This window comes from Lepidochelys olivacea (genome assembly GCF_965140295.1).
Source record: "Lepidochelys olivacea isolate rLepOli2 genome assembly, chromosome: 15".
NCBI classification, from domain to species: Eukaryota; Metazoa; Chordata; order Testudines; family Cheloniidae; genus Lepidochelys; species Lepidochelys olivacea.
Genome location: NC_140425.1, coordinates 11093249 through 11107936, shown reverse-complemented (window position 1 = coordinate 11107936; position 14688 = coordinate 11093249). Strand labels below are relative to the sequence as shown.

At 49.2% G+C, this 14688-nt stretch overlaps 1 protein-coding gene across 1 annotated transcript in view; it reads left to right on the top strand.

Moving 5' to 3' along the window:
* KSR2 (kinase suppressor of ras 2) overlaps positions 1–14688 on the top strand; it is a gene marked incomplete at both ends in the record, with an annotated part of 270212 nt that overhangs the window by 113431 nt on the left and 142093 nt on the right. The window contains one exon of the mRNA XM_084649295.1: positions 863–1044. Within this exon, the coding sequence (XP_084505421.1) occupies positions 863–1044 (182 nt within the window). The remainder of the gene's footprint in view (positions 1–862; positions 1045–14688) is intronic.

Sequence of the window (14688 nt, the reverse complement as noted above, 5' to 3'; positions counted from 1 at the left end):
AGACCCACTTGCATGGGCAGTACAGCTTGGACAGGCATAGTGGATGTGTTTTAAAAACAAACCTTTTGTAGGAACAGCTTAAGCACCGAGTTTTGAATACATAACCCTGGAAGAACGAGGTTGTAAGAGAAAATATTTCCAAAATTCTCACTGGTCAGTGCAGACTCCTGATTGATTTGTTCCTTTCCAAGTCTTGACTGAAGACGGGGTTTGAAGAATGAATTATGGTGAGGCTCCAATACCCCAGCATGGCATCACATTTGTCTGTCACGGGCACTAGAGGTTTTTCAGGTAGCAGTTGAGTGTAATTCCTGTAGGATGCTAAAGATTGATGCTGCCGTGCAGTGTTAACATGCCGTAGTTTCAGAACTGTGAAATGCAATAAGAACATAGCAAGGCTGGAGTGTGAAAAAATGATATGATTTTTATTAGCTTGTGTTACCATGTGGGTAATAATAGTTTGCATTCACATAGCACCTGCCATCCAAGGATCTCAAAGCACTTGATAAACACCTCTACTCCTGTAATGTGGCTTGGAGGTAAGCCTCAGAACTGGTCTGACTTTGGAAATGGGATCTGGTTCAGCTCATTATTAAGATAAGGGGCCACATGCAAATATGGATCTGAGCCCAGGTTTGGATTTCACGGCTTCCTGAAGTTTGGGGTCATTCCAGTGTGTGAGGACAAGGGTTCAGGCCCATGTCTTCCTATGCTTGTGTTTTAGTCAGACGCATACTAGTGTTTCCCTGAGTGGAATGCGTGGCTTGTTGGCACTTCTCCCCCCTCCCCTGTTTAACATGAGAAAACGTATTCTGTTTCCTTTGCTGTTCTTCTTCTTTTTTTCTCCTTCTCTTTCTCTTAGAACAAAGAAAAAGAACAAGCCCCTGAACTTAAAGATTCACAACAGTGTGGGAAGCTGTGAGAACATCCCCTCCCAGCGCTCTCCCCTCCTGTCCGAGCGCTCCCTGCGTTCCTTCTTTGTGGGACACCAGCCTTGCGTTCCTTCCACTCCTCCTGTCCACATGGAAGCCACCTTCTCAGCAAGTAAGTCAGACCAGCTCAGAGGGGAGCCTCTGCTCGGGATCACGTGTCTCTTTCCTTGACGGCTCGTGGAGTTAGGCACCTAGCGTGCTCCAATTCTGCTCAGGTCGACAGGGAAGAGGAGCCTGGAGGCAGGAGGCTCCAGGATTCTGTTCTGTAGCCAGTTGTAGATAAATGGCTTCAAAAGTGCTGGGTACATTTTGCTTGCCTGTGCATTTCTCTCATTGGTTTGGCAGAGGAAAACTTGTTGCTCTAAATATTGATGGTGATCTATGAATAGTTAGAATGAAGTATGGTGTGTGTGTGTAAAGATATATATGCGTACATGTGTATAAATATTGAGGTATTACATATAAATCTGTGTATATAAAATATGAAGACAGACACAAATCCAGCCCTCACTGTAGTCCCAGCCATAGGTATGCATTTCAGTGCAGGTTTTGGAGAATTGTTGTTCTAGGCCCTGATTCAGGAAAACACTTCAGCACTTCGCAGTGGTTTTCAACCAGGGGTACTGTAGCAGGGTGAGCACCCGCTCCAGCCCTGAAGGAGTTGGAAAAGCCCTGCAGAGGGCAGGGGCTGGGGAAGGGAGCAAAACCCCAGCTGACCGGCGGGGGGCGAGTGGCGGCAGCTGGAGGCCATGCACCAATCAGGGCCCAGCTGGCTATATAAAGGGTTTGAGCCAGAAGTTCTAGTAGAGACTCTCTCTAGCTTGGAGAGAGAGGGACCTGGCTGCAAGGGCTGAGAAGTACCTAGATTGGAAGCAGGACTGGGGAAGGCTAAGGGAGCAGGGGAGCTCGGGCCTAGGAAAGCTGCAGGCCTGGGAAGGCCTATTAGGTACGGGGGTTGCAGGGGCAGCCACGGGTAGGCAGAGGCAGCAGGTCCAAACCCCCTCGCCTGTGATGAGTGGCTGATACTGCAGTCTGCCCCAGGGAGCAGGGGCTAGTTGGTGACTGGCAGTAGCTTAAGACTGAGGTAAGGTGGGGATAGTGGGTGGGAGGGTTCCCCTGGGAGGGGGAGACCCTGAACTGTGGGGGTACTGCCAGAGGGCAGCACCCAAGACAAGGGCACTGGGGTCTAGGAGGGACACGGGGCCGGGGCGGTGAGACACCGGCCTGATGGAGGTGCTCCGGAGGCTGGATGCTAATTCCCTGAGATGACCAGCAGGAGGCACTGCCAGGTAAGTCTGTGCCTGGTTACAGGCATACCCCTGGGGGTACGCAAGGTCTGCCAGGGGGAACATCAACTCATCTAGATAGTTTTATAACAGGCTACATAAAAAGCACTAGCAAAGTCAGTACAAACTAAAATTTCATACGGATGACTTGTTTATACTGCTCTATATACTATACACTGAAATGTAAGTACAATAGTTATATTCCAGTTGATTTATTTGATAATTATATGGTAAAATGAAAACGTAAGCACTTTTTCAGTAGTACAGAAGTGCTGTGACACTTTTGTATTTTTATGTCTTATTTTATGAGCAAGTGAGGTGAAACTTGGGGGTACGCAAGACAAATCAGACTCCTGAAAGGGGGACAGTTGTCTCGAAAGAGAGCCCAAAGGCATTGAAGGATTAATGAAACCTGTTTCATTTTGGATATGCAGGTCTCCCATGGGATTGCTGCCGATTCTGGCTCTCTACTTTGAACATTCAGGGCCAGTTTTTCAATGGGTCTCCTTTACTGCACCATAAGCCTTGTCAGCAAAGACTAGCTCTGTGGCTTGTTTTGCACACACCTTTTTTCAGACCATGTGGAGGAAGCCCACAGCAAACTTGGCCCCTGCGGTAAAAGGTTTGGAACAAACTGTATTGGGTCAGTGTCTTTTTAAAACGTCTTTATACATGGTCTGTTTTCTGCTCCCATTGATGCTAGTGGCAAAAAACCTCCATTGACTTCAGTGGGAGGATTGGGCCCTGTTTGTAATGCCCATAAATAGATGGTGTCAAAGCAGAATGTACCATGTTCCACGCTGCTGGGCTAATTGTGTAAATTCTGCTAGTGTTCAAATGGCAGGGTGGTAGGTGAGTGGGTCACAGGTGGGTGGTTAGCCCTGGATCCAAGGGGAGGGGGAAACACTTTTAGATTCTGACCCTTGTTTCCCAGCCCCAAGCCAGAATTCTGATAAATTTTGGAGGAATTGAAGTTTTTACAGCACAGTTGTAAATATGAAGATAAACAGAACCCACCCTTAAAATGCAGGGAAAGTCACCAGAGAAGCAGAAATCCTACATCTGCCAGGTGCAATGGATGTGTAAGTATGGCACTGGGCCTGACACTTACTTACCGACTCTTTCTAGTTACTAATGTTCAGTTAAGCCAACTTTCTCTAACTCTTTGCACTTGCCTTCTACTGGCTCATCGCTTTCTTCCCTCTCTCCTTCACATTTTCCTTCTCTCGCTCTGTCCTTTTCTTTTTCTCCCTTTTACCTGTTCTTTTTACTTTGTGTTCATTTTCTCCCTGTTTCCTCCTCTCCAGAGGCTCTTGTTCCTCCTCTTTGCTTCCTGTTTTCTTCCTACTCTTCATATTTTCAATCTTCTTCTTTTGCCTTTCTCTGCTCTCCCTTCTCGCTCAGTTTCTCAGGGCACTGGGCAATGCTGTGAAATGTTGCTTGAACAACATCTCCCATGGCATTGCATATCCTTCCAGAGACACTCTCCCTCCCCCCCTCAAATATATCCTCCCCTGACAATATTTCCACCAGGGAGCACATGCCAAGGAGGGAAGGTGCCAAGAAACTGGCACCTAGATACTGTGGTACTTGGCACCCTATAAATATCTAAAATAGAAGAAATGTGATCTGGAGCAGCTGGCAGCAGGGTCTGTGCACATAAGCCTGTTGTCCTTTTGGCATGTTGTAGTCGGGGGTGGGTGGTACTGCTGTGGGGTAGAGGGGCAGATCCACAAAGAACTTAGGGCGTGGGCAATGGAAAGTATCATTCCGCTAAAAGGCAAACTGGTCCAGTAAGTCAGCTGTAGTCCTACTTTTCTCCGGAGAAACTACACCGCTCCTCCCCATAGGAAGTAATGCAATCATCTGTCTCCATAGAAAGCTGCTTCTGTCCATGCAGCCAAAAATAAATGGACGAAGCAGGAGCGTATGCATGTGTGTGTTCTCTCCTTGCCCCATTGGCATGAGGCCTCTATGGGTGAGAGGCTGATGAGGCAACCTGGCAATCAGGAGGGACAGAATTCAGCATGAAAACAGTTAAATCTTCAGCGCTGCACCTGGCAGATTACACACACAGTGTCTCCTGCTGTTTTTAATCAGAGCGGTGGCCTAATCCTTCAGGCAGGGCGCTGGGAATTTACCAGGCGTTTTCCTGGCCCAGCAGATATCTGGGTACTGCAGTCTGTAGGGAGTGCAGGGACCCTAAGTCACAAGGCAGTGCTGCTGCAGGCCTGGCTCGCTGTTGGAGAAAGCTCAGGATCGTCAGTTTATTTCAGACACACAACTTCAGTTTTTCCCCCAGTTACAGAGAAAGCATCTTACCAGTTATTTAGCATCCAGGGCTTCTGCTTCATATAAAAGGATCGGGCGCCGGGAGTCCCGTTTCACTCCCGACGAAGGGAAGGGAAAGTCACAGTTTGAAGCCCCCTTGGGAGACAGCGGGGATCTGTTGGCTTCAGATTCCATAGGTAGCTGCAGGACAAGAGGCCTCGAACCTGAAGCAGCCACTATGTGAAAAGCACGTGATTGCCAAATGGGCTCCCAGACTCTCTGAGCTCCAGGACTGAAGGCAACAGGTTATAAGTATGTGGGGGTTACTTAAAGCCAAGGTGGATTAATTTAAATCAAGGCAATTTAAAGCGGTGGTTTAAATCACCAAGTGGAAAGTCTTGATGTAAATCATTGATTTTAATCAACTTTTCCATTTGTACTTCACTTATTGTCTAGAGAGAGGTTCATTCTCTTTGGTTGATAAAACCACTGAAACATGTTGATGCACAACTAAATAGAGCCCTTACACTGGATTTGGTACATGAGTTTGCTACCTACGAGGGTACCTATGACTGTATACATTTATTTAAGCAATTATATAGCTTAGTATTTTCACATTTTGATTGTACATTTTGTGTGTATTAGAAAATGGTGAATGATGTATTGCTTATTTACTAGATAATTAACTTTTTGCTCAGGATTTGTGTCCAGCTGCATTAGGACGGTAACTGGAATTTAATTAAACTTATTTTTTATTTAAATGTTTTAAGAGATTATAGTAGGTTTAGGCCTTAACATATTTTGTATTCAATTCAGATTTCATTTTAAACAGGTTTATTTTAAAAAAGAAAAACATATTTTAACTTAAATAACAATCAAAAAATAAAATTTAAATAAACAAAACCAATTTTTGTTTTTTTTAATAACCCATTTTTATCCATCCTGCTTTAACCTTTCCTTCCCCCTCTTTAATCTTCCCCCCCCTCCCAGCAAGCATAGCCATCTAGTGGTAACTCTTTCAAACCATTCCCATTATTTCCTCTGGAACACTGTCGGAACGCCAAGTGCTGGAATGCAAATGCCAGAAAAGTCTTAGGTGCAAATGTCCCAGTAGTTTGAGGTTCGATTTCCTCTTGCACAGGAAAATGCTCAATCTATTTGCAAAGCAAGTGTGAAAAACACTTAAGAACTCATCCTCTCTTGGCAAGCTGTGCACTGTCGTCCTCTGCTTGGCCGGCATTTCCAGCCTTGTCTGCCTGCTTGTCCACTTCTTGCACCTTGGTCCCTCCTTTCACAGGGCCCTTAGTGCACTGGGCCACCTCCCGCTGCTCATGTGCAAGGAACCCACTCTGTCTCCCTTCTAATCCCTCAAAGTCTCACTGGTGCCATGCTGCCAAACTGAGTTGTCTGTCCATTGCCTATTGTGCCCTGATGTCTGCTCCTGTCAGATTTCAAAGGATCATCCTCAAGTGTTTGGACAGCACCCAGCATGGAGTGGCTGTTACCTTAAACGCATAGCTAATGATAACCTTGTCAATCACAGTAGCTTTGCAAAGGATCCACAACAGACTCTGCTCCCCTCCTGACCCTCTCAACTATCACTGGTGGCCACTGGTGTTCTTATCACCATCTAGGCCAGATTTGCTCAGAGCTCAGTGGTTAAAGACGCTGGTGTCTTGTCTATAATGGAGCTTCCCCTGTTGCCAGCGCAGGAGAGCGGCACAGGGCAGTATCGCAACAGTGGGGAGTGTTCAGAAAACGCTCAGTGTGGATTCTGGGATGCAGCTCCCCTTCGCTCCTTGGAACACACTAAGACAACATCTGGATGAAGAGATCGAGGATCAGCTTTGCAGGCTGCCTTCAGAACCGGAGCTTCCTTTGAGGCCATTTGTTTGCGTATGCTGTACGTCGGCAGTGTCATGATGCAGTGCTTCTTGGCTTATGCCCCAGCACGGCATCTGGGGAGAGGGGTTTGCTCACTAGCTGGAGAGCAACCCTGCAGTCATGGCTCTCTTGGCCCTCCTGTGAGGCAAGGATCTTGTGATCCTCCCCCCCAAAGCATCTGCCTTCTGAAATGGTTCGAGATTCAGCAATCTGTTCCTGGCATCCCCTTCCTCCCATGTCTTAGGCTGCCGGGTCAATGGGACCTAGCAGCAGTGCTGGGGGCTGGCGATATTATTTATAGAGATATGTCCAACTACCTGACTCTTAGTGGCACAGCTAGGAGATTTGCCTGGAGTGAGGATATTTTTATGTATTGCTATTTTCCCCCAGTGTCAAACCAATGTATCTTACTGCCCAGAATGATGGTGAGTAGTGGACCAGAAACCAAGCAATAAAGCCCATTCTCAGCCAGGCATTGGTTTGTCTCATTGCATTAGGTTCCCTTATGCATCAGCGTTGGGTTGCACCACGGGGTGGGATAACCTGATGCAATGCGGCATAACCCGGAATGTGACACAACAGGATGTGATGGACTAGCAAATGCCTGGCTGTTTTCTGGAGCAGTGGGGTTTTCTCTTCCCCTTCTGTCCTGGTGGGTCATCCCTGACAGTCTGGGGTGTAATGTTTCCATGATCAGTGGATGGAAGCTGTGCCTAGTCTGGCAAATTATTCACAACGGGTTGGTGGCTCTTCACTGGTGGATCTTGCAGTCCACCCTTTACCAAAGCAGTAGTAACGTTAACACGTTTAGCGCCAACCCTGTTCTAGGTGCTTTACAGACAAGATCCCAACACCAAAGATCTTGCATCATGCAGACTCCTGGGAAATTGTCAGTTCCACAGTATAATTTACACTGCCCATCCCACCCCCAATCGATCTTTGGAGGAAGGCCAATTGGAGACAGTGTGGTCTAGTGGGTAGGGCACTAGACTGGGAGTCGGGAGACCTGGATTCTGTTCTGAGCTCTGCTAAGTGATCTTGGACATGTCACTTCATCATTCTGTGACTTTGTTTTTTCTTTCCCACCCTTCGTCAGCCTACAATCTAACTACACACAAGACTTTGGCCAGGGTCGGTCGGCCTGTCTGTACAGGACCTAGCACAGCGGTCTCAACTGGAGCCTCTAGTTGCCACAGTAATACAAATAACATTTGTGAGCATGTCAGGGACAATCCTGCCTTTCAGCCCCTGGCCCATGCCAAGAGTGGCTAGTTGCTTCCGCTCAGTCAGCTGTCTGCAATCGCAACTCAAAGGAGCATGTTCTTCCAAACCTCATCTGTTCAGCTTTTCACGCCTCTGATGGTTTTGACTGTTTGGGGGTAACAACAGGAAATGGGCTGTGTCCTGCATTTCTATCTCTCTCTGCCCCTTGAATTGCCTAAAAGGGACATCTTTCTATGGAGCAGGCAGCCAAAGAGCAGTGACCCAGCAGAGAGGAGGTGACTGATCATACAAGGGGACCGCAGGGCGCCAGGAAAGCCAACAGCTGCTCTCGTGGGAGAGAAATATATCCCTGCTCCACAGTGGGGAGCGATGCCTTGCCATCAGCTGCGGCTGCTGAGCCTGGTCTTACAACTTGGGGGTGACTTCAAATAATCTCCACCTTCCTGAAAGCGCTTTGACACCCCCAGAGAACAGACAACATGTAGACAGCAGCCTGGTCATTGGTGTCAATCCTGAGGAAGGCCGACAATGGCCTCATTTGCATGGCGCTGAAGCACGCTGCTCACCACCCTTCCTGCGAAACGAGCCACCGGGGGCGTTAAAGAGTGATTATACGGTGCAGTTTAATGATGCTCGACACCAAGGGTCATTACGTCGGGGAGAGGAGACGGGTTGTGACACACAGCGCAGAAGCATTATTTGTTTGGGGAAAAACTCATCCCTGCAAACCAGCTCTCCTCTGGCCCTGAAGGGTTTGAGTCTGTCAAAGGCAGCGGTTAAGGGTGGCATTGTCCTAAGGGAGACACTCATTACGGCCACCCCTTTGGGGCACTCTGCATTCCCCCTTGTTCTGCCCAACGGGCCTTACTTCCTCCTACCTAGTGACATGGGCCCCATCTCTGAGCCAGCACCTCGCTGTCGTTAGTGAATCACTGAACCTCTCTGCGGTAGGTTGGCTTTATTCACCCTGTTGTACAGATGGGGAAACAGAGGCACAGACCAATTAAGTCAAGGTCACATAAGGAATTTGTGGTAGGGTTGGGAATTGCACCTCCATCACCAGAGTCTCTGTCCAGCCTTAACGCCAAGACCATCCTTCCTCCTGGACTTCATGGACCTAATCCCTTGGTGGTAAAAGCAGGCTCCTGAGGAGTATTCACCATTCTCTTTGCTGTCCTCTGGAAGGAGGACTCAATCCACACCCTCAGCTGTTGCCTGTAAAGAGTGCTTAATTTGTGCTAAGGCTTGCCAGGGCTCAGCCCCGGCACCTCTGGGCCTGGCAGTTCCTAGCCCTGGCACCTCTGGGCCTGCTGCATCATTTGTGAATGTAAAAAGATTGCTTGAGCCCTGGCATCTCTTTCTTTGTGAATTAAGCACTGCCTGTACGGGTCTGCTCTGCCATAGCTGGAGACTCTGGGGCAGTGCGAGCACTTTTGGACCCAAATCTATGGGCTTCCCTTTGGAATTTGGACTCTTCATTTCACTGTCCCTTCCATGGTCCCCCTGTCAGTTGGGGGACTCCCCACCCAGCTGCAAGCAGAAGCTGCAGGTTCATCAGGTCCAAAAACCACCTTTCCTGGGCTCCGTCCTATTAACAAAAAGGGTAATTCTGAAATCTCCCTGCATGAACCCCCAACCTAAGTCTTCTCCCTAGGGGTCTTGCTCTCAACTGCTCTGCCCCATACCCTCACATCCTCTCCCACCTCCCACTACATACCCACCCAACCTCTGATCAAGCTGGCCTGTTAGTGTAGCCAGGACGGTGGGAGGGGTTTGTTGCCCCGAGTTACATACCTGTCTGAGCCATATGTGGGCTGGCTAGCACCTCCTGTTGCTTGTGCTTCCGTGGCTACACTTGGTTGTGGTGTTGGTGTTTTGTTTTTTTTTAGCACCCTGGTTCAATCAGAGCTACTGCGGGTAGTCTCCTCAAGCGGGGAATTGCATCCCCAGTTCCAAGGGCAGATGTACCCACCACAGTCATGCCTGCCCCCCACCCCTCAGGGGTTATACTCTCCCTGGGAGGAGGGACCGGGAACATTTTACTCCCTATCTGTGCCACTGTCCTGCTAAGGAGGCTTGTTGATACAGGTCAGCAACGAGGACCCTCACAAATAGCTTAGCTAGGAAGTCAAGTGTATCTCTCTGGTCTTCAGAAGACTGGTTTGAAATGCTAGCTGTGTGTGTTGTAGGATCATCAGAGCAATGCCTGATACAGCATAGGGTTGACAAGGAATTACTTGTTTCAGCAGCTTGTTCAGGCGATTACTGCCAGAAAAAGGCATTGTCAGCACGTTAAGAAAAAACACTCTTTTTTTTTTCTGGCTGAAGCATAGTCTTGGGGTGCTTTCCTTTTGACACCCAGCTACTCACACTGCTCATGTGGGCAGCATGTGCCTGTCTGAGCTCTCCGCAGTCTTTATCAGATCCCTGGCTAATGTGGTTTTGGATGCTTTTATTTTTTAACTGCTGATGGGCTCTAATTAGAATGAGTCTTAACAGATGCACAACTCCACAGGGCAACGGAAAAGGAGGGCATTTAATTGCCTAACCACTGTCCTTTCACTGTGCTGCCTGATTCTTGGAGGGGGGACCTCGCTTATGGCACAGGCAGAATTTCCATGAGCAAAGCTTGGTTTGTCTATCTGGACTGTGCCCTTGCTTTAATTTTACTTGTCAATGGCAAAAGGCAACAGAGAGGGGAAAGCCATCACAAATGGGGAGCGTGTGAATTCAAACCTGGCTGCAAATTAGCACAGAGCTGTTGCATTCCGTGACTTCAGATCTCATTGGGTGAGGGTGACCAATGGGTGCCTTTTTACATCTTTGCCACCTGTATTGCTGTTCTCCTTTAGGCTGTATATTCTCTCCCAGGCTGTTTCTCTCGAGCTTTGGTAGAATGGACCCTTTTTTTCCCATTGGCTGCAGGGTCTCTGCAGTTTTCCTGCTAACCAAGTGGCATTATGTCTTGCTTTGCTGCAGGGATTTAACTACCTGGGATAAGCCAACTTGCACCTTTTTGTATTGTCTTTTGTCCCATGATCTCAAAGATCTTTGCAACCATTAACTAATTAAGGCATCACAGCCTCCCTGAGCAGCTGAAGAATAAATCCCTTTCACTCAGAGGAGTCTTTGTTTTGGCTGGATCCAGTTACTATGCCCCAGGGGTCTCCTCACCTCTGCCTTCCAGCACGACCTCCTGTTTCCCATGAATGTGTATTGGCCACCGGTGTTTTTACTCACGGGCGGGTACATGACCATTTGTCCTGTGAATTTGTTGTGGAGGGTTCCTTTCTCAGGCCTTGCCTGCTTTCTAGGGTGGGTGGCTATATTAATATCCAGCATTCCTTAGCGTCACCTTCATCAGGTGTCTTGGAGGGGGTTGATGTCATTCATATTTTCCTGGGCTTCTGCATCTCTTTGGCACTTGGGATTCTCCCCTCCTTCACCCCACTGCAGCACCTCAGTCTTGCAGACCTATATCCAGCTGCTATTCACAAAGTTTTGCAAAGTTTTTCTTTTGCATCAATTGTCTGTGATTTGCTGGCATGAGTGTGGGGTGGATTAATGATCAGTTCTCCTTGATATGTCCTCCCCGAAGGCTCTGTGTGTGCTAAACAGCTCTCCTTTCCCCTCTGAAGGCAGCAGGATGCACCTTCTCATCCGGTTAGCCAGAGCATTCCCCACTCAGACCATGAGTTCAAAAACCTTCGTTTTGGGGTCTGGCCCCTGAACAGGGGCCAATTTTCTGGCTGCAGAGTCTGTATACACCAGTTAGTGGCTCTGGGTAGAACCCAACTCCCTTTAGAATCTCACCAAACAAACGTTATTTGCCCAAATACGTTACTTGAAAATCTCAGTCGGTGCCAATTATGCTTTGTGTTTTTTAATGCTTAGGAGACTGAAGTGTTGTGGCCCCAGTGAGAACAGGCAGGACCGAGGTGTCACTGTGGCCCGAGGCCCGTGCAATGTCAGGGAACTGATCAGGTGGGTTAGGCCCAAATAATCCTAGCAGGTGACCCCTGCTCCATGCTGCAATGGAAGATGAAAATGCCCCCGGGTCCCTGCCAATCTGACCGGGGGAAAATGCCTTCCTCATGCTGAACCTGGCAATCAGCGTGAGCCTGAGCCTGGGAGCCAGGATCACCAGCTAAGCACTTAGGAGCAGAGGATTCTCTGTACCACCTCAGAACATCAGTCCATCCTGCCTGGTGTCCTGCCTCCAGCTGTGGCCAAAACCTGATCCTTTAGAGGAAGGAGCTAAAACCAAACAAACCCACAATGTATTTCACCCGTTGTGTACCTGAGGGGAAAACAGTCCTTCCTGACCCCTGCAGGTGTCTGGCTGAATCCCTGAAGCATGAGACTGATCGTACATGTTAACTCATCGTTCTAGTAAGGTGGGGCATCTCTCCCCATGACCTTGGAGAATAAACTCAGTGAACTCTCCCCTGGGGTCTCTTGGGCTTTGTGGATGGTCTCCAGTCTCTCTCGTGTTGCGTGTGTACACACACACACATACACACACGCACACACACGCTTTCTATCATATGTGGGCTGTAGATGCTTGAGCCCTATGGGGCCTGGGAAAAGAGGTTTCAGTAACAGAAATGTTACACTGTTCTGGGGGCACAGTCTGTGCTCCTCCTCCCCCGGCTCCAGCCTACCACCTAATGAGGGACATGAAGGCAAATATTATGCCACCTTCACTGTGACACCCCCTGAACTGCTCTTGAGCAATGATGGTGCTGCCTGTCAACCTCTGTGTCCCCCTAGTAAACACATTGGGCCTATTTGTCCAGGCAGCTCCCATCGGATCTGAGTTCAGGTCTTCCCCTTTTTTTGCACCTTGAGTCTGTTGGGATTTTCATGCAGACAACAAAGAGCTCTGTGGCTAGTGGCTTTACTTTAACCAAAATGCTTGGGCATCATAACAGTGACACAGGTGGATTATGCTAACAAGTTTCCCTTAATGTGTCAGGCCAACCTTACCCTATTTGGCTTCAGTCCATTGTTCCTTTTCCTCCCCTCCCAGCTTGTGAAGACTTCTCTGGCTTTACAGTCTCACCTGGTCGATCTACTTTGGCACTGGTCATGCCCTCCCTCATCCCTTGAGTTCTTTCCTTGGCTCCGTTGTGTAGATTAATCTCCCAGGGTCATTCCCCAGATCTCTCATGCTCTCTCTCAAGCTTCCCCACTCGACCTGATTTCAGAGCCTCCTTCGGCCAGTGGAACTCCAGATCCAGATGCACCCACACTTTGGGGGTGGGTGGGTTGGAATCTGGATCTGAACTTTCTAATTCAACCCCAGAACTAGTATTAATGAGATTACTCAGATTGGGACCTGGGAGGCTTTGATGCCTCTTTGCCCTCTCTTGGCCTCCTGCTGAGCCCAGGGCTGCTGGAGAATGGGAAGCCACCTTCACAAGACTCACTGCACATACCCACTGGGAGGTGATGTGCTTTGCTGGCAGGCCCTCTCCCCTGTGCTTTCGGCATCTCTGGCTCTGTTAAAGATGGACCCAAGACCCAATCCTGGATCCCAACACCCCAATCTTTGGGGAAAGCATTGAAATCCAGCTTGGGATCAGCATTCTGTGCCCTAGGCCCATCTCCAACAGCGACCGCTCCCAACGAAAGCCCTGGGGGAAGCAGGGTCTCTCATGGGGTACCAATGCTGACCAGCCCTTGGGTTATTGGCCAGACTGTCCCTGCCCCAGCCTGGGACTGAGGGGCAGGGTCTGGTCCTGACAGAACATCCTGGAGAGATGAGGTCATGGGCATTGACACACCCCATGGATGAGTCCTGCCCTTTCTGAACTGCTGACCTTTGAGATCTCTGCCTTTTGACTGGCCTCACACTCAACACCTCAACCTTACTGTCTGCCCGCAACCAGCACCAATCCCCCATGGGGCTAGTTCTTCCCTTTTTACCCTGGCCCCTCTGGTTTCCTTAGAGACGTTATTGTCATCCCCTGGCACAGGAGCCTCCTCATCTCCTCCCATTAGCTCCGAATGAGTCAGGTGTACTGCTGGCCCGGCTGTTCCTCAAGCCGGGCTAGAGCTGAAGGCTTTGGGCAGGTCCGAATGACCTACAGGAGGCAGTCCTTTGCCTGTGGTGTGAGATTCTCCACTGGCAAACACACTGCCCTGGCCTGGGGATGCAGCCAAGTCCCCAGGAGCTTGGAGCCCTGGTGCTGGGATCCTTCTGGGCTGTGTTTGTTTCAGGAAAGGTGTATTAATACCTCAGGAAAGCGTGTCAGAGCTGCGTTAAATCAGCACTCATGGCTCCCCCTTTTCCAGGCCTCTCAGGTGAAAAGGAATCAGCTGCTCTGTGTCGGGCTTTCCTTTGGCTGTTGCTCCAGCTACATATTCTTGTGGGTCTGGACTCTTGGGATCTACTGCCGGCTCTGCCACTGATCCATTGTGTGATTTGTGGCAAATCACTTGCCTTGTATGTGGTGCAGTCTCCCTATCTGTACAATGGCTAAAAATACTTCCCTAGCATCCAGGTTTGTTTCATCACAAAATTGTTTCTGTGTGAGTTGCAGGTGCTGAGATGCCTACTGTGCTCCTCGTGTCTTAGACATGCCTTGTTTACCGGTACTTTGATTGCTGTGAAATTCCCTGACGCCTCTTCCCCCACCTCCTAAGGAGCAGACATTTTGGCATGTGCCTAAGTGCACTGCAATCTAGGGCTGCGTCCGCACTGCAAGGCAGGGGTGTGATTCCTGTCTGCATGGGCACATACTTGCTAGCATGAGTGCAGACCGTAACGGAGCGGCGGTAGCGGTGCCGGGGAGCCGTCCTGAGTACAAACCCGCCCAGAGCCCACAGGTGCACACTTGGGGGAGCTGGTCCGTTTGGCTACCGCAGCCACGCTACTATTTTTAGCGCACTAGCTTGATCAGAGCTAGCCCGAGTCTGTCTGCACGAGTTGGGAACTGCAGCCCCAAATGTCAGTGTAGGCAAGATGGACTAAGGGTACATCGGCAATGGAATAAGAGTCAGAGCTCAGACACGGCCAGCCCAAATCAGCTCAGGCTGTGGGCCTAACAATGGCTGTGTAGACGTTCAAACTCAGGTTGGAGCTC